The 21,576-nt window shown below is 40.3% G+C and overlaps 2 protein-coding genes across 2 annotated transcripts in view; both read right to left on the bottom strand.

The window, feature by feature from the left end:
• Nucleotides 1-1,724: 1,724 nt before the first annotated feature.
• LOC124390047 lies at nucleotides 1,725-3,245 on the bottom strand. The gene is made up of 4 exons (XM_046855732.1): nucleotides 2,833-3,245; nucleotides 2,590-2,742; nucleotides 2,299-2,352; nucleotides 1,725-1,892 (listed from the first exon to the last, which is right to left on the bottom strand). The coding sequence occupies exons 1-4, from the start codon at nucleotides 3,184-3,186 to the stop codon at nucleotides 1,725-1,727; spliced, it is 729 nt and encodes a 242-aa protein (XP_046711688.1). The 5' UTR covers nucleotides 3,187-3,245.
• A 1,860-nt stretch (nucleotides 3,246-5,105) lies between these two features.
• Nucleotides 5,106-21,576, bottom strand: part of mdga2a (MAM domain containing glycosylphosphatidylinositol anchor 2a) — a 31,832-nt gene continuing 15,361 nt past the window's right edge. The window contains exons 7-17 of the mRNA XM_046855571.1: nucleotides 17,480-17,809; nucleotides 16,672-16,965; nucleotides 16,265-16,534; nucleotides 15,767-15,915; nucleotides 15,424-15,601; nucleotides 12,273-12,293; nucleotides 11,348-11,503; nucleotides 10,419-10,583; nucleotides 9,485-9,615; nucleotides 7,486-7,588; nucleotides 5,106-7,110 (exon numbers count right to left, since the gene is read on the bottom strand). Of these exons, the coding sequence (XP_046711527.1) occupies nucleotides 7,022-7,110; nucleotides 7,486-7,588; nucleotides 9,485-9,615; nucleotides 10,419-10,583; nucleotides 11,348-11,503; nucleotides 12,273-12,293; nucleotides 15,424-15,601; nucleotides 15,767-15,915; nucleotides 16,265-16,534; nucleotides 16,672-16,965; nucleotides 17,480-17,809 (1,886 nt within the window). The 3' untranslated portion in view covers nucleotides 5,106-7,021. The remainder of the gene's footprint in view (nucleotides 7,111-7,485; nucleotides 7,589-9,484; nucleotides 9,616-10,418; nucleotides 10,584-11,347; nucleotides 11,504-12,272; nucleotides 12,294-15,423; nucleotides 15,602-15,766; nucleotides 15,916-16,264; nucleotides 16,535-16,671; nucleotides 16,966-17,479; nucleotides 17,810-21,576) is intronic.

The raw sequence follows: 21,576 nt of genomic DNA, 5'->3' as shown, positions 1-21,576 counted from the left end.
CACGAGCAGCTGGATGAAGATATGATGAGATTCACATGTTCAGGTTAGTGATGACTCCATACCATAATTTTGCCTTTACGATACCAGAAAGTAATACATGGGAATCAATACTAAATCGATAAGTGACAAATAACCAGCCTTAAAAGATAAATGAATTGAAACAATAAAATAATAATAGGTTAATTTTTTAATACCTTTAAATCAAACTGTAACAGAAAACCTGAACATTTTGAAGAAAAGTAACACAATACATGTGCGTTTAAATTTGGGAAACACTGCCGCCTACAGCTGAATTTTTGAACAGCAGTGTACAATATACCGAATTCAGCTCAATAATGATATCCTACCGTGTGAACAGATGTTTATTATTGATCATCTTTACTATTAAAATGTTAATTTATGCTAATTTGGCAGGTAGTTTTCATACTGTACACTTTTTAGTTTCAACATTTCTGCCCTTAGTTTGGTTAAGATATTCGACCATTCAGAATGTCATGAGATTAAATCCCAGCAAAAAGTGTGCGCGTGTGTGTGTGTATGTGCGCGCGCGCGCGTGTGCGCCTTTCCAATGCACTGTTTTTATTTTTGCAATATGCTTTTTGTAAAGGAGAAACTTGCTGAGTACAGTAGACACAACACTGCACACTGGCGCCACCTGCCCACACACGCACACACACACACACACATTCCTCCCTGTAGCCTGGGAGGAAAAATGGTCATTTGCTCATGTATTTACTCCTTTAATTACACTGTAAACCCGGATAAGTTGAATTTACTTAAGAAATTTGAGGAAACTGGTTGCCTTAAAAAAATAAGTAATGTGTAATGAAAACCTAAGTACATTTAACTTAAAATGTTAAGTACATTACACTCAATTCAAAATTGATTCAACTTGACATGTTTTGCCAAGTTAACTCCTTTGCACAATTAATACACTTAATATCTTAAGTATAATGCACCAAATACCTAGTTGTAGCTTACTTATCTTTCTTCCCCTAGTTCAGTTATCATCATTAAATTACTATTTCAGTTTTTAATCTGGTGCATTATAAATACTTATTCAGATCAAGAAATCAGATGAAACATTTGTTGAAAACACCCCGGTTAGGGGTAAAATGCTTTATTGTGAACATACACATATCGGGTTGTTTTTCTAAAAGCACAACATAAAACTAGGCACCTGGTATCAGGAGCAGTAGTGCAACGATTCAGAACACCACTTAACACTGCAAACTGATTTTCCTCAGTTTTTGGTTTGTTAATCTGAATGAAACCAGACATATCAGTGCCAATCCAATAACATAAAATAGAAAAAGTGCATAACAGTGCAAACACAACATTTTCCTAAAAGAACAACAACAAAAAATTAGGCACCTGTATCTGAAGCAGTAGTGCAATGAGTTAGAACAGCACTTTACACTGCAAACTGGCTTTTTCGCAGTTTTGGGTTTGTTAATCTGAATGAAACTAGATATATCAGTGCCAATCCAAAAACAAAATATAAAAAGGGCATATCAGTGCAAACAAGTCACTTTTCTAAAGAACAAACAATATTTCTCATATCTGGAGAAATAGTGTAACAACACCTCTTTATACTGTAAGTTGGTTTTTCAGAGTCTGAATTTTGGCTGCCAGCTCACTTTTACCCAGGTTCAACATCACCTGCTGAACAAAGCAAAAAGTGTTTTTCATGTATTTGGGATAGTCCAGGTGCAGGGCATATATCAGTCCAAAAGGACACAGAAGGCCTGAGGAAGGTTGGCCAGGTCATCCATCACCACATTCCCTTCCAAGATGATTCCCACTTTGGACGGGTTCAGCTTAAGGTTCTCTTCACCGATGAAAAGCAATCCCACTGGAGTTTGCCTGTACAAGTCATTGTCAGCTGTGTCCTTACAGAGAAACAAATGTACAATCGTGTGTTAGTTAGCACATACATTTTCGAAATGTTAACAATAAAAATACCCTTAGAGGAAACACTGTACACTGACATATAGTAAAAGACACTCTCTTCATACAAGATATGAGGCCTGGCTTGTTCAGCTTCCTTTTCACTGTACAATTACAGCAACATTTTTAATGTTAACTGAACCCATATTTTTTCAGCCAAGTTTTTTCAGTTAATTTCATGCCACTGATTAAACATACAGACAATTTTATGGTAAAAATAAAATAAAAAAAGTCCAAGTCTGAAATACTGAATAAATCTGTAGCACATAGTCCTGATTAATGGTTTGAAAATTAAATAAAACAAAGAACATGCATCTGCAACATTTATAAAAAAATGAATTTGCTTACAAAGCAGGTCTTGAAGAAAGCAGAAGGATCATCGCCCAAGATGACCGGAAGTCCCAAGACAAAGGCATCTGACGTCAGTTGGCTCAGTTGTCTAGACAATAGTCGACATTGAATAAATCACTTTATACTGACTGTAATTTACAAGTAATGAAAAGAAGAGATTAGGAAAAAATAAACTGGAAATAGGAGATACAATTATGAGAATAGAGAATGCAGAGGTAAAAAAAAAAATCTTTATAAAAAGGAAAAGCTTCATAGGAAAACAGGACTGATGTAGATATGTTAACTTACCTTTGTCTGGCATAAACGTTCAGCCAAAAGCTGACCAGTAAGGCCTTTCTTCTTTTTGAAGAGGTCCATGAGGCTTGGAGACAAATGGTCAAGTGCATCCAAGAAGTTTTCTCTGAGATTTTTCCCTACCACTCTGCCAAATTCATAGGAAACCTAAAACATGGCAAGCAATGCATCAGTTAATGTTCACACTGTTTTAATCTGACACACTCAACACTATATATGTAGACACTTAACACAAACCTGATTTTCTGTAAAAAGAGCTGGCCAACGATGCACAAGCTGGCTGATGGCAGGCTTCTCTTTGACAATTTCCTTTCTGCGAAAAGCAAACGTCACATCCATCTCTTTCTTAACCAGGGATTCCTTTGGCTTTGTTTTCATCATTTCATTGACCAGAACCTCACGAGCTACTTCCATGTTCTGGTCATTCATCCCCTCTGGAAAATCAGGCAGGAAATTTATTTCCCCTTTCTTTGGCTTCTTGATCTGTGTCTTGGGAGGCTCGCCATTTGTAGTGTCACTTCCTCGCTTGCCACCATTGACAGTTACATCAAGTCGACCCAGCTGCCGCATTTTGGTTCTATAATTACCCATTTTGAACTTAAGGCTATTCTTCCAACCGTTCCAGCCAGAGGGTGACCCGGTTTCTTTAAGGCATGGTGTGTTTGCACTAAAGCCTTAGCAACAGTCTCAAAATCTTCTTTCGTTGGGTATGCTTTAAATGCATACATGGTCTCAGCCAATTTCTCGAGTATGTCATGCTTTAGTTCTTTTGTGACTTTAAGAAAGGATGCATCCCTGAGATACTGCAGGTTACCTTGGCGTAGTCTATACTCTACATCAACTTGAAATTTGGGAATTTGTTCACCTGTGGGGACAGGTGAACTTTTAGTGCATTTAATGATTTAAATGTGCACAGACATTCCTGATGTAAACAAGGAAAAGGCTCGGTTTTGGTATAACCTCCGTGTTTTAGCCTGTAATGTTTAAACAATTGTGCTCTTTTTTTACATCTAAAAGGACAATACTTGCACTTCCAAACCATTATTTAATCTGTTTCTTTAGACTTAATTCTTAGAATTTCTCTTTATTTTCCCTCAAATGAGCAAACATTAACAACATTTACCTTATGAAAACAGACTGGAAAAATCTGAACACTGACATGACATTTATTATTTTGCTAGTTTACGAATTGGCTTTATGATAGGGCATTTTAAGTCACATACACATATTCGCTTACGTTGTCTTAAAGGAACTTACCAGATACAATAGGCCGTGGTAAGCCACGTGAAACAGCCGCACGTGTTCCCGCCATCTTCTTGAAAACGCCGCTTGCAGCCGGCCAGGTGAAAGCCTAAAGGCAGTGAAACTGGTTAAAATCGTGTTTTTACTGCACGCGATCAGCAACTCGCGTGAGAAAGTGATCTAGCGTTAGATATCGATTAGTTGTGGATAAAAAGCCAACGAACCGGTAAATGTTTAAAAAAAATTTCACTGCAGCCCCAAAACCCCTCCCCCCACAGTTAGCTAAATATACGTTACACAGGTAAGTTAGCCAGTGTCTCAAAATGCCCGTTGAAATGGCAAAAGTTAAAATGAGGTTTTTACAACTCTCGGAGTTATACTCACATTCCAGTTCCTCGCCAGCAGTGCCTGAATCCACACAACCGCAACAAAGACAGAAAACTTCGACTCAGTACGTGGCTGAAATCAGTTTTGAACTGTTTTTGTTTTGTATTATATGTCTGTATGTATTTGTGTGTAAGAGCAAGCTGCTCTTCAAATAAGGGAAAAACACACACACTGATACCTTGAGCAACTGCTCATTACTAATAGACAGTTGTCACAACTGGAAAGAAGAGGTGTGGTCTGTTCAATAACTTTTCAATTTAAGCTCATTGTACTTCAAATTATTTGCACATTGGACTATGCCAACAAATTAGTAGAATATACTTAAAATTATAAAGTGCTGTCATCAAACTTTTTTGTTTTAGTGTATTATGCTTGAATATTTAAGTAGAAACTAAATCCGGGCTAACAGTGTAGAATGAAACAGTATATTTTTACACGCTGGAAAATACAGAATCATGAAATCAATACATCGAACACAAATTCTGGAAAAGCTCTGGCATGATGTGGATGGTCTCTGATTAATGTGCACATGTGCCAAATTCTCCAGGTTCTAAAAATAGACTTGATGATGTTCTTCTGGATGTTTAAAACCAAACCCTGATGATATTTCCAGAACTTTGTCACAGACCTTTTAAAGATCTCTAAAACTGAGCTGAAGGAGTGGCGACTCACAGGAGGAATTTCATTACCAACTGATTAGTTCATTAACTTCCATCACATCACTGAAGGAGGTTTGTAGAGGATCTTTACTCTTCTGTTTAATCTCTACTGATTTAATCCTGATCCTGATCACTTCAGACATTGAATCATTTGAGAAATACACAATGAGTTCTTAATGAGTTCTTATTGAGAACCGGAATAAATAACTGAGACTCCACTCGTTAGCAGGAAATCTTTTTATTGATCAGAAGTTTAAAATGATCTACTATTCAGGAATCTTCTTATCAAATGTGGAGATAATTAAATGTAAGAAAAAGCCTCTGGTTTGTGGAGGTTCTGTGAGGGACAGAACACATTGTGCTTTTTCATTTGAGTGTAAAGTGAAATCCTCGGGGCAGGAAGTTCTGTCCAACACACTTCAGTAGAAATCTCAGTGTTACATCCTGTTTATGATACGATATTATAGTTTCATTATTATTTTTTGAATAATACAAGAATAGAGAGGGATATTTTTTAAAACGAACAGTATCATGAGGGAAGAAAGAAAATCAAATCTTTACAGAAACAAACCTTATGAACAATAAATATGGAAAAACCTGCTGGTTACGGTAACAGATGCCCTCAGGTAGTTCAGAGACTGAAACAGTTTGTGTAAAATCAGCAGGATAGTAAAATATTATTTGTAAGAATCTGAGTTCATCTCAGCACATTGAGTCTGAAGATAAAACATCAGTCTTTCTACCATTTAGTCCATAAAACTCCTTCATCAGCACAAATCTCTCACTGATGTGAAGAAGGATTTCACAGTGACCCTCCTGGGTGGATTTCTCTTTTCCCAGAGCTCTGGATTTTATACCTGATGTCCATTATAATAGGAACTCACTTTTTCCTCCCATAATTCTAATAAAGTTCTCAATCTTTCCACCTCAGTAAGGTTTGGAGCATGACAGGTTGTAAGCTTTAAAGCAATGGCCTTCAAGGAAAAACCGACTGTGAGATGAGAAGACGGACGGGCGGGCGGGCGGGGGTGGCGGGATGGGGCGGGATGGGGCGGGGCAGAAGGGTGGGACAACTGGGCAGAAGGGCGGGGCGGCAGGACGGTGCGGGAGGGTGGGACGACGGGGAGGCGGGACTGGGCTAGGGGGCGGGGCGTGGTGTGGTGCTGAGATCAGCGACGCGTCATGTTCACTTCTTGCAGGTTTGCACCTGGTCTTGTTTTTATAAAGTACAGTGAAGATGGTTTTCTCAGCATGGACTAAAACAGAATGATGTTACACAAAGTTCTGAAGGCACTTAATTTCCATTGCAGGCAGCAGCAGTAGAGGAACGTTGTGAAAGCTCTTTCAGAAAGACAGCTTCCATCCTGTACCTCAAGAAAACAGCTGCTGTTGTAGACTGGCACAAGCTTCTGACTGGCACCAGTTACTCTTTCAGTGGGCAGAGGGCAGCCTGTGTTTATGGAGCCATGCTCAAATAAAACCTCAGAGAAACACTTATTATACAGTGGACAAACACCTGATATGAGTGAAGACACCAAGACCATGTGTACCGAAAATAAACTAATAGAATGAAACGAGAGCAAGAGGAGGAATTTAGAGACTGCGTCTGGACCCACATCCAAACAAATACACATTCAGGGATTAATAAAAAAAATTAAAACAGTTAAACTCGGCGCAATCTTCTTCTTAAAATAAAACGTTCTACTAATTAAACTTTAAATAATAAGGAAATGGTTATTTACAAATAATAATAACTTCTACACCTCCAAGTGTGTAATATATTCGCATAATGAGAGACACTTGAAGATCAAATCTTCAGGACAATAAATATTGTGTCTTTGTGCTTTGAGAAAATTCTCCCATGCAGTTACTGTAAGTGTGGCAAAGAATCCAGACGCAGAGTTTTCCTTTCACATCTACAGCAACTTCAATAGACTTCTGAATCCTGATCCTGTGTTGGGCTCCTCGTTGGGCTCCTCGCTGGGCTCCTCGTTGCTGTTAAGTGATCGACAGCTTCAGAATTACAGAATTTAGAGTTGTGATTTCTTGTACAGATCGGACTGATCTTTGGTACATGTCAGACACGACTGCTGTCAAAATCCCAGAAATACGACAATCATAACTGATCTGAAACCTGGTCACCTCCACTGACCAACCAGGACCAGGAACAGAGGAACACACCACTTCCATATATGCTGTACTGCAGAAGGAGCCAAAGACCTCAGATCTACACACACACACACACACACACACACACACACACACACACAGGCAAAAACACTTTCCAGTGCATCTCTCAATCCTGACATTATTAACATAAACACTGATATTATTTCACTCTCACTGGATTTTACTTTCTGTTCACTTCATTTTGGAAAATTATGAAATACTGTAGACTCCAGGTTTTCACTGTGCTTCCTTCAGCAATGTTCTCACGTCAATAAGAATTTAACCGAAATCCATTATTTTAATTAGTCATTGATTATTAACTGTAAAATCAGGAATTCACTTAATCGTATTTATTCTGTAAATGACAACAAATAAACAGTTCTATTAACAATAATAATATATAATGAAACTAATTCTTTGCTAATATACTCACTACTGTTAGGAGGCGGGTCTCGACATTCTCCCTCCTCAATAACAACATCGTCTATCGCAATGTCTCCTTCAATACCAGAACCACGGACACCTTCCAAAATCATCTACACAAACAACAATAATAATAATAATACAACAAATAAGTAATTAATATTGTGGTTTCTCAATGTAACAATAAATAACATGTTTTATGATTAAAAATATATAAATAAACTAAATAATGTTATATCATATCTAATATAATAAAATGTAATAATCTCATTCAGACACCAGGCGGCAGTGTTTCCTGAGAAATGCAGGATAAAACAGTTTTAAACAGAAAAGCACTCGTGATGAATCAGTGGTTTGTTTGATGAGAAATACATTTACATTTGCAGTATTTATTATTATACACACACCTCCTTATCAACTGCTTATACAAAGTGCTGTAAAGTCTCAATAAACACATGTTGATGGTGGTTCATGAGGACACTGAGTGAGAATAAAGTCTAAAGGGAGAGAAAAACAGGGCTGTTGTGGACCTGCTGGAAGGGGAAGGTGTTTAGATGTGGTTTGAGGTCTGTAGTGTATGCAGAGTTAAAATTCAGAAACATTAGTGCCATGTGGAGCACAAGTAACAAACGACCAAACATGGACAATGCACAGATCTACACGCATCATATCTACACACAGATCCACACACAGATCTACACACAGATCTACACACAGATCCACACATCAGATCTACACACATCAGATCTACACACAGATCTACACACATCAGATCTACACACAGATCCACACATCAGATCTACACACAGATCCACACACAGATCTACACATCAGATCTACACACAGATCCACACACAGATCCACACACATGGACCATGCACAGATCTACACACATCAGATCTACACACATGGACCATGCACAGATCTACACACATCAGATCTACACACATCATATCTACACAGAGATCTACACACAGATCCACACATGAGATCTACACACAGATCTACACACAGATCTACACATCAGATCCACACACAGATCCACACATCAGATCTACACACAGATCTACACACAGATCCACACACAGATCTACACACAGATCTACACACAGATCCACACATCAGATCCACACATCAGATCTACACACAGATCCACACACAGATCTACACACAGATCCACACATCAGATCCACACACAGATCCACACATCAGATCTACACACAGATCCACACACAGATCTACACACATGGACCATGCAAAGATCTACACAGTAACACAGGAAAAGATGCAACATGAAGCACAAATTAAAAAGCACAAGGCTCCAAAAGACACTGCATAAATACAAATTGCAACATGAAATGTAAATCTAAAAAGAAAAACTGAAGGGCAGAAAAGGTGCAATAATAAAGTGTAAATAACGAATGACAGGACGGGGTGAAGACATGACCTGGGCCTAGACCACAATATAAACAAAACTAAATAAAGAACAAGCAAAACAAGTGAAAGTGACGCTCACTGTGCAGCAACGCGCAAAGACAAAGTGACTGGAAAGTCCGAGTCCGTGACCTCTGGTGACATGAGCAACAGAACGTTTGGAAACTGGAGGTGGGCGTGTCCAGCAATGTGAGAAAGTTGATACTGAGTGACTGAACACCAGTGTAGTGAGGAGAGGGAAACACTTTGTGGAAAGTGGAATGCTGCTTCCAGCCCCCACTGATAAAATGTAATCAGGCATCATCTGCTGCTGATCTCCTGGTGCAGTAACTGGTGACCTGCACTGATGAAGCGGTGAGGGAATGAGAAGGGTTCAGTATGTGCCCTGAAAACGTTCTGGTCTGAAACCTCTGACTGTGAACTCTTAGAGCAATTCCATGTGTCATTTCTTTTCTCCTCAAACCTCCAATAATATTTGCTTTTAATATGCAGGAGCTCATTAATGATCCTCCACAGTTTTCAGTTGCAGCCTGTGAAATTGTGTGCGTTTTGGGTTGTTGGCTGTATTTTCTCACCTGGAAGGATGAAGTAGGGTGAATGTTTACTCGAGCTTGTTTCCAGTGATCTCCTTGGTTCCCAGTCAAGGTCCATACAGGACTGTCTTCACCAGTCTGACTCTTCTGTCTTAAATACACATTCAGTGAACCTTAAAACACAGAAGTGATCAGAACTGATTAAGGGAACTGGAAGGTCATAAGGAGAAATGACACGATGCTGAACCAGAGTGTTTGAGATCTGGGTAAGGAAGAAGGTCTGGATGGAGCTGAAGTGTTCACCCATGTCATTTAAACCTCCTGAAAATGAGCACTGATTATAAACACTTCCAGTGTAATATAAAAATCTGCTTTTTTCAAAAGAACAGAAATTTGGTGTGAATAAAAACTCAAGTACAAAACTACACTTAATAGAAATTTGAATAAAATACCGTATTATATTTTACTCTGCAATAAAAAATGCACCTTCCCTGCAGCTCCTCTCAGAAGGTTCATTCTGGCTGGTGTGGTTTGAGTTCTTCAACCTGAAGGCTCTCTGTAGCCTTGACATGGCCTGGTGAGGTGGATTTCACCGGAATGTCAGACGGATTTGTGAAGCAAAAATCGCGGTTACGTGTTTGTGTGTGAAGGTGGCGTGGTCCTCATGATCCTGAGTGCAAGTGCATGCTGGCATAGACATGAAACCTACACTCATCTTCAATCGAGTTACAGAAGACAAGTGCTCTGGAATGATTTCAATAGATCCTGGACAGAAAAGTGCTTTCAGTGATGGAGCTGGAAATGTTATTTGAGTTAATCATCAGTCTGTAGAAGGTCAGAGTTTACCAAGCTTGAACTTTAGAGTGCAGTAAAATGCTGTGACCTGATCTTGTGTTTCTGAACTCTTTCCTTCACATGCCTCGAATAGAAATCAATGGAATGAAAGAACAGCTTTGGAATGATGAGTAAAATTTACCTATATGTTTCCCATACATATGGTAGTACAGGCTGAAGCAGTAGGTGGGATTATTGGACACACTCCCATAGGGTTTTTTTGGCGCAACACTGAACAGTGGTGTCAACAATCGTGCTTTATCTCCTTCCTGACGAGGGCGTGATGTTTCAATGTACATGTAATAACCTGGGGCAGAGAATGCAGAAGAAAACCACGTTAGCACACAGTGATAACGTGTCTGATTCTGGTACACTGCAGTGAACACAATGTGATTCTCTTTGATTTAAAGATCTACAAAGAAAATGTGCTTCATGTTGAGCTGAGTGTGGTGAGGTGTTCACATTACATTCCTGCTGAACTTCCATGTGCCTTATTTCTAGCTATAAAACTCAAAAACATACAAAACATGCACTGCCTGCTTCCCTCCAGTCCGGCGCTGTAACATCAGGAGAACTTCCTGTGTGCGTGTGTGTGCGTGTGTGTGTGTGTGTGTGTGAGTGTGAGTGTGAGTGAGTGTGTGTGTGTGTGTGTGTGTGAGTGTGTGTGTGTGTGTGTGTGTGTGTGTGTGTGTGAGAGAGTGTGAGAGTGTGAGAGTGTGAGAGTGTGTGAGTGTGAGAGTGTGAGTGTGAGAGTGTGTGTGTGTGTGTGTGTGTGAGGTGTGTGTGTGTGTGTGTGTGTGTGTGTGTGTGTGTGTGTGTGTGTGTGTGTGTGTGTGTGTGTGTGTGTGTGTGTGTGTGTGTGTGTGTGTGTGAGAGTGTGTGAGAGTGTGTGTGTGAGAGTGTGTGAGAGTGTGTGTGAGAGTGTGTGTGTGTGTGTGTGAGAGTGTGTGTGTGTGTGTGTGTGTGTGTGTGTGTGTGTGAGTGTGTGTGTGAGTGTGTGTGTGTGTGTGTGTGTGTGTGTGTGTGGTGTGTGTGTGTGTGTGTGTGTGTGTGTGTGTGTGTGTGAGATACCCTGCTTTGAGCCGCTGTGGTCACTGCTTGGTCCGGTATTGGGAGTGTATTTGGTGTCTCTGGTAGCAGCACTGTGTCTGGTCCAGTCAAATTCCTCAGTCTTGTCTTGGGTGAACATGCACACAGCTTCTTCATCAAAACCACAGTGAAATTTACCTGTAGGATGAACAATGAAAAGGTAGAATTCATAAGTAAGAACCAGATTCATGTTAAATCCATAATTACAACATTAATTGTAATTAATTAAACATTAATTGTATCTCTAAAGCAGGGGGTAAAAACGTTTCCAAACGAGTTCAGATTAAACTGTTTCAGGCAACACGTGTCCACGTGACTCACGTGTCCCTCCTGATGATGAAGTATTATTCATAAAATATTCAAAAATATTTAAAACTTTAAAGTTTAATACGTATATTGATGTCTGTACCTACTGCAATTTGATCTTGATTATCTAAAAGACTAAAAAACCTTCACTGCTTTAAGCACTTTTTCACCAGCAGAGGAACCTTTTCAATGCACCATATTACAACTAACTACCTACAGAAATCTTCTCCTGCACCTCACTCCTTCTGCCCGTAATGTCTTAATATTCATATTAAATTAATTAATATTGTGTAAAATGTCTTAATTACCACTGTTTCCTGACATATGACACACACACATACGACTTTCTCTTAACAAAAGAACTTCTCTGATTTCCAGCTCTTTAACATCACTGTTCTCACAATGTTTTTTCTATCTTGCAAAAGTTGAAGGCACCAGTGTCGGGTTAAAGGTAACACGGGTACGTGGTATTTCTTCTACACTGTAACAGAAAAGAAACTCCAGGACAATGAAACTGGGCCCAGAGCCCAAACCAGACCCCCTGCTCTAAAGTGTATCTCTAAACTGAGTTAGAAACATTGCAGAGTCAAAAGATACTCACTCCAGTGAGGGTTTACAGGAGCTGCAAATCAGAGGAGAAAACAGTCACATCTCAGGAGGAGTTACAGTCAATAATGTAATATTACTGTATAATAACAGACAGTGAGAACATCTGGAAGAATAGAGCTGATCTCTGGGGTTTCATTTACAAGAGAGAGATTTATATTACAGTAGTGAGAGAGAGAGAGAGAGAGAGAGAGAGAGAGAGAGAGAGAGAGAGAGAGAGAGAGAGAGAGAGAGAAATAAAGAGAGAGAGAGAGAGAGAAATAAAGAGAGAGAGAGAGAGAGAGAGAGAGAGAGAGAGAGAGAGAGAGAGAGAGAGAGAGAGACAGAGAGAGAGAGAGAGAGAGAGAGAGAGAGAGAGAGAGAAATAAAGAGAGAGAGAGAGAGGAGAGAGAGAGAGAATAAAGAGAGAGAGAGAGAGAGAGAGAGAGAGAGAGAGAGAGAGAGAGAGAAAGAGAGAGAGAGAGAGAGAGAGAGAGAGAGAGAGAGAGAGAGAAATAAAGAGAGAGAGAGAGAGAGAGAGAGAGAGAGAAATAAAGAGAGAGAGAGAGAGAGAGAGAGAGAGAGAGAGAGAGAGAGAGAGAGAGAGAGAGAGAAATAAAGAGAGAGAGAGAGAGAGAGAAGGGGAGAGAGATAGAAAGAGAGAGAGAGAGAGTGAGCTTGGGGCAGGAGATAGATTGGACAGGACTCGGACAGTGGATATGGATAAAGCAGAAGCTGGTTATTGATGTGTGTCAGAGGAGGAAGTGATGAAACACTGTTACTGTATTAAGTCGATTTTTCTGCTATCAGTTTTTCACTTATTTACATTTTTACACAAATATCTGTATTTTCTACTGTTTACATTTTAAAACAGACTCGTTACTTTAGTTTTAATCTGTTTGGTGAAATGTGAATATTTTTTCTTCTCATTGTGTGGATTTCAGCACATCGACCTGCTTCCTGTCATTGTGCTGCTTTTTCAATCCACTGGTGTTTCATCTCCTGTCTCACTCCACAGACGTTCACATTCCTGATCATCATCATTTTTCTCTGCTTGTGTTTTATACGTGGATCTTCAGCCCCTGGTTACATTCTTTAGAGAACAACATTTGAAATTAGTTTTGTATTAATATATTAATTTATCAAAATGATCCCTTTAACGGATTCTAACGGCACTCATTTTATTAACACGTCATTAATGCAGCACATTCCTGTTTAAAACGCTTTTATTCAAAATATAAATAAATATAAAAGAGTTTAGCGCAACACGTTTACTCACGACGTCCTTCTTTACTCAGATATAAAGAAAATCCACGGAAAAATACAATTAAATCAGTAAACACTATAATTACTTTAAAACATTTACAGGAATATTTAGTCTTGAGTTTAGTTTCACTAATAATAAACATACATTTGCATAAAGCATCAATATTTCTGCGTGTTCATGTTTATTAGAGTATAAAAAACGTAAAGTATTAATTTAAGGTAGATTAAGTTGTTTTTGTGATTAAGTTGTGATTAATCGTAATTAAACACGTGAGTTGATTGACAGCCGTGATATTAATATGACGTGAGGTTCAGTTTCCAGCGTGACGCTAAAACAGGTCGTAATAATCACCAGTTTTTACTGAAGAACATGTCGGAGCACAAACTTCTTTACTTTTACCAGAATCTTTAAAACCTCAGTATCTGCACTTCTACTGAGTGAAGGGTGTGTGGACTTTTGCTCCTCTGATGGGTGGTGAAATGCACAGGTGAACTTCTCAGCTTCATACGTCACTTTCCATTTAACTCAAAAGCAGCCTGTGTGTGAGTGTGGAGGAAAGTTCTCTACGCAGCTAAAATCAGAGTGAAACCCTGTGAATCAGAAGAAACCGTGTAGAACATGTGTTGTTCCTCTGCAGGTTTGAAATATACAATAGCACTGAGATTTAAGATGGACTTGTAGGAGCAGCCTGTGGGATGTAGATGTACAGAGTAGTGATGTGATGGATGTTCTCTGTAGGAGCAGGTGCTGTAATCTGCCTCCTGTAGTGTGGAAATGACACTTAAAATAAATGTATGTGGGTGAAGACAGAAAACGATTTCACACAAAAGACACTGATGTGAAAATATGTGAAGAGAAGAAAACAGGCGTTATTTAATGGTACCTTTCATAAAGTCATGAATTTAAATCCCAGCCCCAAGTTCTCACTTCTGGACCCCTGAGCAAGGCCCTTAACCACACTGCTGCTCAGTCATGAATGAGACGTGTGTAAGTGGCTTTGTATAAGAGCTTCTCCTAATGGTGTAAATGTGAAGGTTGATGGTAAGTTACAGTAAGTTACAGTAGTTTAATTCCCACTTCTGGATGAAGGTTTCATCAGTAGAATCAGTCGATTTCTGCACAAGGACTTCCAGTGGATTTTTCCACATAAGAACCATGAAGAAGGTCATTTCCTCCAGCTTGCTCATTATGCATACTTTAAGCTTTAATCTATCGATTTGTGTAAATGTCCACTGTTAAAAACATTATACTGATAAAAATCTGATCAAAGGGAAGAGAATAGAGCAAGAAAAGAGGTTATTAAGGAGAAAGCTGGAGGGATTCGAGGTGTGGAGAATGCAGTCAGAGAGACTTTACATCTTTAAAATGAATGAACTAAAGACAGAGTTCCTGCACCACACTTTACTGAACTGCCTATAAATCAGAGGGCAGTTCCTCAGGTGAATCCTATATACCAGAACATTCCACTGCCAGGAGATATGAGTCCAGAACATTTCCCTCAAGACAGTTTTATCAGCCAGTTCCTGAGCTGATACTCTTCAGTGGAGAAGTTTAATTTTGAGATGTTTGGGGAAAATAATTACAGTTTAAATCTTGTTTCTGGAATAAGTTAAAGAGCAGCTAATGAGGCCATTATGGTCATTTTTGATTGATTCAGATGATTCTTCTTCTGCAGCATGGGACCTGCCTAATGAAAGATTAGCTCAAAGTCTTTTCCAAGAAAAGTGTGCAGCTGTGAGTTCACCAGCGTTCACAATAAGAGTCGAAATATTCTTAATGACAGAAGAACCAGTGCTAGAAAACTGAAACATTAGTTTTATTCATTTATTCACTTTTTGAGTATGAAACATATACAGTTCTGTCGTGTAACTCGGACAAAATCCGATCTCATTGTACTCACCACTGTAGTAGATGATCCTCTCAGTGGAATCTCCTTCTCCAAAGCGAGTGATGGGGGTTAAGCGGACCTGGTAGGCCTCAGGTTTCACAAGCTCAGTCAAGTTGTAGGTAATGAGCTCACCTTTCTGAATGGTGCCTTCCATCGGGATCTCCTGCTCCCACCATCTCTGTTGTCCTGTCTGAGCCCGAAAAACTCATTACTTTTATGACTAAGACGAGTGATTTCTAATAACATGATCAGAGAAATAAAATAAATAATGACTAATGAAATGAAAAACATGTGAGTGCGTGTAAATATCTTGCAGTGTGTGACAGTGGAGAGAAAAGAGAGAAAATTGATGGACCTGTTTAATACCAAGCCTGTAGGCCATGATGCGGTCCACTGTGTTGGGGTTCATCTGCGTCCACTGGAGTTTAAAACCGTATACTCTGGGTTTGTTCTGCCACAGTGCACTGTACGTGTCATAGTAGAATTCTGGAGCGAAGGCCTTCCCTGAAATCAGCAGAACTTCATATAAGTGTTTATTTCACACAAGTAGAAGTTTAACACTCCTGATCTGAGGATCCACATTTATAAAGCTTTACGGTACATTTACCGCTCATTTATGTGTGTGTGTGTGTGTGTGTGTGTGTATCTGGGTGTAAATATTTGCATCCCAAACTGCATGCGACTGTAGTAAAAATGTCACTACATCGTTTTGGTCACTACTGTTTATGGTACATTCTGTTAAAGATCCTCGATTGTATCTGAATGTGTGGATTTTATCCATGTGCTTTAGAGGAGCTCATCCCCTCGTGTATCTGCAGTAAAGGAGCCGAGCCCATAAACGCCTCAGTCTTACCAGTGACAAGAAAAGTACAGCGTCCAGAACCGGCTTCGTTGGTGATGTCGCAGGTGTAGGCACCATAGCCCTCACGGTTCAGTGCCCTGACCTGGTACTCTGTATCATCACGTGTATCCAGCTGGCCCATGGTGAGGAGGCGTGAGCCCAGCTTCCACTCGTATTTCAGCACACGTGAAGGATGTGCACGCAGAACTCTGCAGGTGATTGTGAACGCCCGCCCCAGACCCTGGCGTAACTCTGTGTACGTCGGCTCCACTGCAGGGGGGTCTGTCAAACAAAAAAGACAAACAAATAAAGACCTAATAAAATAACTGAATTCTTGAATGAAGCTCATGATATACGATCCCAAATATTTTAATTAGTCTTTTTGCCTAATTAAAGAAGTATGCCTTTTGGAGACTCACACTGAACAATGAGCTCAATGAGAGCTTCTCTGGGCTTGACGTTAAAGCCGTTGTATTGACTCGTCTGGCATCGATATGTGCCGCTCATTTCACGTGAGACGTTAACAATGCGCAGAATGCCATCGTAACTCTCCATCTGCATGCTTCCATCTGGCATGGGAGCTTCTCTGTCAGCGTGGGACCACAGGATAATGGGTTTGGGTTTGCCTGACACCAGACACTGCAGCTCCACCGTCTCAGACTCTTTCACCACTAAAGGGGACTTCCCTCTCGGGACCGTCAGGCTCGGGGGAACTGGGGTAGAAAAGATCAACAACTCTGCCGTAATTTAGTAGAAAATATGTTTTATATGTAGGTCTTTTTTAGAACTAGTAACGTTCCAGTGAAACTATCTTTATAACTTTATAAACATCAGCTGCCCGAACTAAAATAAAATATTAAGAATTAAATTATGTTTGCAGCCACGGACATCCACTTTATAACCCACAGGCAGCCGGAGGAGGTCTAATGAGAGGCCAGTGTAGGATTTACATATAAAACAAACCACAGAACACAGACAAGAAACACAACCTTCTGATCTTCTCACCCAGACACAGTCACTTTTATGTTAATGAATTGCCCTGAAGCCTCCCTTCCTCTGGGACAACAGAAACAGGTTCAACAAATGAAGACACTTTTGCAGGATGAACAGATGCTCGAGTGTTAAAATATCACATTAATAATTAAGATTAAGAATGAAGTCCATGTTCCATTGGTTGGTTGGTTGAACCACTTTCCTGTCCATTAGAACCTCTGTATCCGCACTCACCTGTGGTGGATGAGATGTTAACATCAATGCTAATCTCAGGTATGCCTCCATTTTTGAGTGATGCCACACATGTGTAGGTGCCAAAATCTGTGAATTTGAGGTCAATGATGTCCAGGTTAGTGGTTCCTGGTGCACCATCAGCTTCAGTGTGGGTGATGACCATGCGCTCAGAGCTGCGAAGACCTCGACCGTTCTTCAGCCAGCTAAAGATAAGCTCCTCAGCTGGCATGGCCTCCACCTGGCATGAGATCTTCACCTCACGTCCAATTTGGATGTTGTCATCATTGTGATATGGGTCAGGTGTGATCCAAAAACGACCTTTCTTCAGACCTGGACATGATGAGGAGGACATGAAGTATTATATAGTGTAGATTGACTATAATATATTTATTGTGTCTCCACAAATAAAGAAAGATGGACCAGGCTTTCGGAAGAGGAACTCTGAGAACACCTGCAATATTATTGAACATTAAATCCTGCATTTAAAGACTAATTACATTCAGAATGAATCTAAAGAATAGCTCAATAATCCACATGTGTATGGTGGCAGTGATTTGAGCACAATGTGGCACAGAGGGCATTATTTCCTCTCCAACTGCGATCTGCTGCAGTTCTGTTCCACACCTCAACAAGATTCATTAGTAAACCTCATGTAGAAACTAGAAACCTTTCAGTCAACATCTTCATGACTTCAGTAATTCTTAGTTAAAATTTCTTCCCATGACTGTGTGTCGTCATTCACACACATCATTGTGCTTCAGCAACTGCTTATTTGTGGGTCTTTTTGCCTTCAGTGTGACTGCAGTAAGTAAAAGGTGTGCTGAGGTCAGGTGGGTTAAGGTCAGGTGAGTCGAGGTCAGGTCGGTTATGGTCAGGTGAGTCGAGGTCAGGTGAGTCAGGTGAGTCGAGGTCAGGTGAGTCAAGGTCAGATGTGTTGAGGTCAGGTGTGTTGAGGTCAGGTGTGTTAAGGTCAGGTGAGTAGAGGTCAGATGAGTCAGGTGAGTCGAGGTCAGATGTGTCGAGGTCAGGTGAGTCGAGGTCAGGTGAGTCGAGGTCAGGTGTGTTAAGGTCAGGTGAGCCGAGGTCAGGTGGGTTGAGGTCAGGTGGGTTAAGGTCAGGTGTGTTAAGGTCCGGTGAGTCAAGGTCAGGTGTGTCGAGGTCAGGTGTGTCGAGGTCAGGTGTGTCAAGGTGTGTCAAGGTCAGGTGTGTCGAGGTCAGGTGGATTAAGGTCAGGTGTGTTGAGGTCAGGTGGGTTAAGGTCAGGTGATTACTGGGCTGATTGAAAACATTCCATTACTCTGCTGTAAGGAGCTCTAGCAGTGTTTTTACTGTACATTTTGAGTGGGTCCGTCTCCCTCAGTACACTGATCTGTGGTCATGTCGGATTTGCAACATTTGTTTGAATCTGGGCAGAAGGTATTATACAGCTTTGTACACTACACAACTGATCCTGGCTGAAAGGGGCTGAATGCTCCGGTCATGTCATCCCAAATGCTGAATAATGTAAAATCAATGGGCTCAGCATCCCCCTGCCACATTACATTATCTGAGTGTGTATGTTCCTTCATCTGTCTCACAAGGACATGGAAAGAGTTCAGAGATGCACCTGTGCTAAGCTCAGTGCAGGTGGCAACAGAAGCATGCAGTGAGATTACTAGAGTTCACAATCCTCCCATGTAATATCGTTTTCTTCCCAATCCATTGTGTATTTTGTATCAAATGAGATTCTGCCATCTGTGCAGAAGCAAAGCTTCTGGCTCATCCAGCTCCCCCTCTAATAGCCTAAAGAGCTCATTATAAGAAGTGCTTACTGTCCACTGAGCTGCACTGTTACTACGTGCCTAATGGTGTAATTACACTGAAATATGAGCAGAAAAAAGTCAAACTGAGACGTGAGCATGCAGGGCTCAAAACTAAAAGCTCCAGACATACAGTCAGTCATAAAGCAGAGCAGCGACATTCCATTACTGAAAGCTGATGGACGAAAGATGACAAATCCATTAAACCTCATCATCAAATGTCCTAGAAATATTCAATTCCATTTTATCAGTGTTTTTTACAATGGCCAAAGCATCTGGCTCAAAGCATCCACATCTGTATCTTCTATAGTGGATATAAAAGTATAGATGCTGTTACAGTGTAAGGACAGATGTGGACACCCAGGAGCATAGAGACACTCTTCAGTCCCTTTGATGTAGACAGGGAAGTGTCTTCTGCTTTTTGATTATGGAGTTATTTAGAGCTACAGTACACAGTTGAGTAAACAGGTAGTAGAGCAGTGCACAATCCTGTGGGACACCAGTGGTTAGAATGAGGGTAGATTATACTGTAGGTAACTGGGATGTCTGTTGTTGGTGTAGTTAGAGTAGGTGGTATAGATTGTGTAGTTAGTGTAGTTGATGTAGGTGGTGTAGATTGTGTAGTTAGTGTAGCTGATGTAGGTGGTATAGATTGTGTAGTTAGTGTAGGTGGTGTAGATTGTGTAGTTGGTATAGATTGTGTAGTTAGTGTAGCTGATGTAGGTGGTGTAGTTAGTGTGGTGTAGATTGTGTAGTTTGTGAAGTTAGTGTAGGTGGTGTTGATTGTGTAGTTAGTGTAGCTGATGTAGGTGGTGTAGATTGTGTAGTTTGTGTAGTTAGTGTAGGTGGTGTTGATTGTGTAGTTAGTGTAGCTGATGTAGGTGGTGTAGATTGTGTAGTTAGTGTAGGTGGTGTAAATTGTAGTTTGTGTAGCTGATGTAGGTAGTGTAGATTGTGTAGTTAGTGTGGGTGGTGTAAATTGTGTAGTTAGTGTAGGTGGTGTAGATTGTGTAGTTTTTAGCTGATGTAGGTGGTGTAGATTGTGTAGTTTGTGTAGCTGATGTAGGTGGTGTTGATTGTGTAGTTAGTGTAGCTGATGTAGGTGGTGTAAATTGTGTAGTTTGTGTAGGTGGTGTTGGTTGTGCAGTTAGTGTAGTTAGTGTAGCTGATGTAGGTGGTGTAAATTGTGTAGTTAGTGCAGGTGGTGTAGATTGTGCAGTTAGTGTAGCTGATGTAGGTGGTGTAAACTGTGCAGTTAGTGTGGGTGGTGTAGATTGTAGTTAGTGTAGGTGGTGTAGTTTGTGTAGGTGGTGTAGATTGTGTAGTTAGTGTGGGTGGTGTAGATTGTGTAGTTAGTGTAGCTGATGTAGGTGGTGTAAATTGTGCAGTTTGTGTAGTTAGTGTAGTTAGTGTAGTTGATGTAGGTGGTGTAGATTGTGCAGTTAGTGTGGGTGGTGTAAATTGTAGTTTGTGTAGTTAGTGTAGCTGATGTAGGTGGTGTAAATTGTGTAGTTAGTGCAGGTGGTGTAAATTGTGTAGTTTGTGTAGTTAGTGTAGGTGGTGTAAATTGTGTAGTTTGTAGCTGATGTAGGTGGTGTAAATGTGTAGTTTGTGTGGTTAGTGTAGGTGGTGTAAATTGTGTAGTTGTGTAGGTGGTGTAGATTGTGTAGTTTTTTTTTAGCTGATGTAGGTGGTGTAGATTGTGTAGTTTGTGTAGCTGATGTAGGTGGTGTTGATTGTGTAGTTAGTGTAGCTGATGTAGGTGGTGTAAATTGTGTAGTTTGTGTAGGTGGTGTTGGTTGTGCAGTTAGTGTAGCTGATGTAGGTGGTGTAAATTGTGTAGTTAGTGTAGGTGGTGTAGATTGTGTAGTTAGTGTAGCTGATGTAGGTGGTGTAAATTGTGTAGTTTGTGTGGTTAGTGTAGGTGGTGTAGATTGTGCAGTTGATGTAGGTGGTGTAGATTGTGTGTAGTTAGTGTAGGTGGTGTAGATTGTGTAGTTAGTGTAGCTGATGCAGGTGGTGTAAATTGTGTAGTTTGTGGTTAGTGTAGACTGTGTAGTTGATGTAGGTGGTGTAGATTGTGTGTAGTTAGTGTAGGTGGTGTAGATTGTGTAGTTGTGTAGCTGATGTAGGTGGTGTAAATTGTGTAGTTAGTGTAGGTGGTGTAAATTGTGTAGTTTGTAGTTAGTGTAGGTGGTGTAAATTGTGTAGTTTGTGTAGCTGATGTAGGTGGTGTAGATTGTGTAGTTAGTGTGGTGGTGTAAATTGTGTAGATTGTGTAGCTGATGTGGTGGTGTA

This window comes from Silurus meridionalis, chromosome 8 (genome assembly GCF_014805685.1).
Source record: "Silurus meridionalis isolate SWU-2019-XX chromosome 8, ASM1480568v1, whole genome shotgun sequence".
Classification (NCBI taxonomy): domain Eukaryota; kingdom Metazoa; phylum Chordata; class Actinopteri; order Siluriformes; family Siluridae; genus Silurus; species Silurus meridionalis.
This window is presented reverse-complemented; position numbering and strand designations above follow the sequence as displayed.

Coding starts and splice junctions, on each gene's coding strand:
- LOC124390047 (XM_046855732.1), bottom strand. CDS start 3,186: ATGGGTAATTATAGAACCAAAATGCGGCAGCTGGGTCGACTTGATGTA. Junction 2,353..2,589: donor AACGTTTATGCCAGACAAAG/GTAAGTTAACAT, acceptor GCCTTTGTCTTG/GGACTTCCGGTCATCTTGGG. Junction 1,893..2,298: donor CTTTCTTCAAGACCTGCTTT/GTAAGCAAATTC, acceptor TTTCTCTGTAAG/GACACAGCTGACAATGACTT.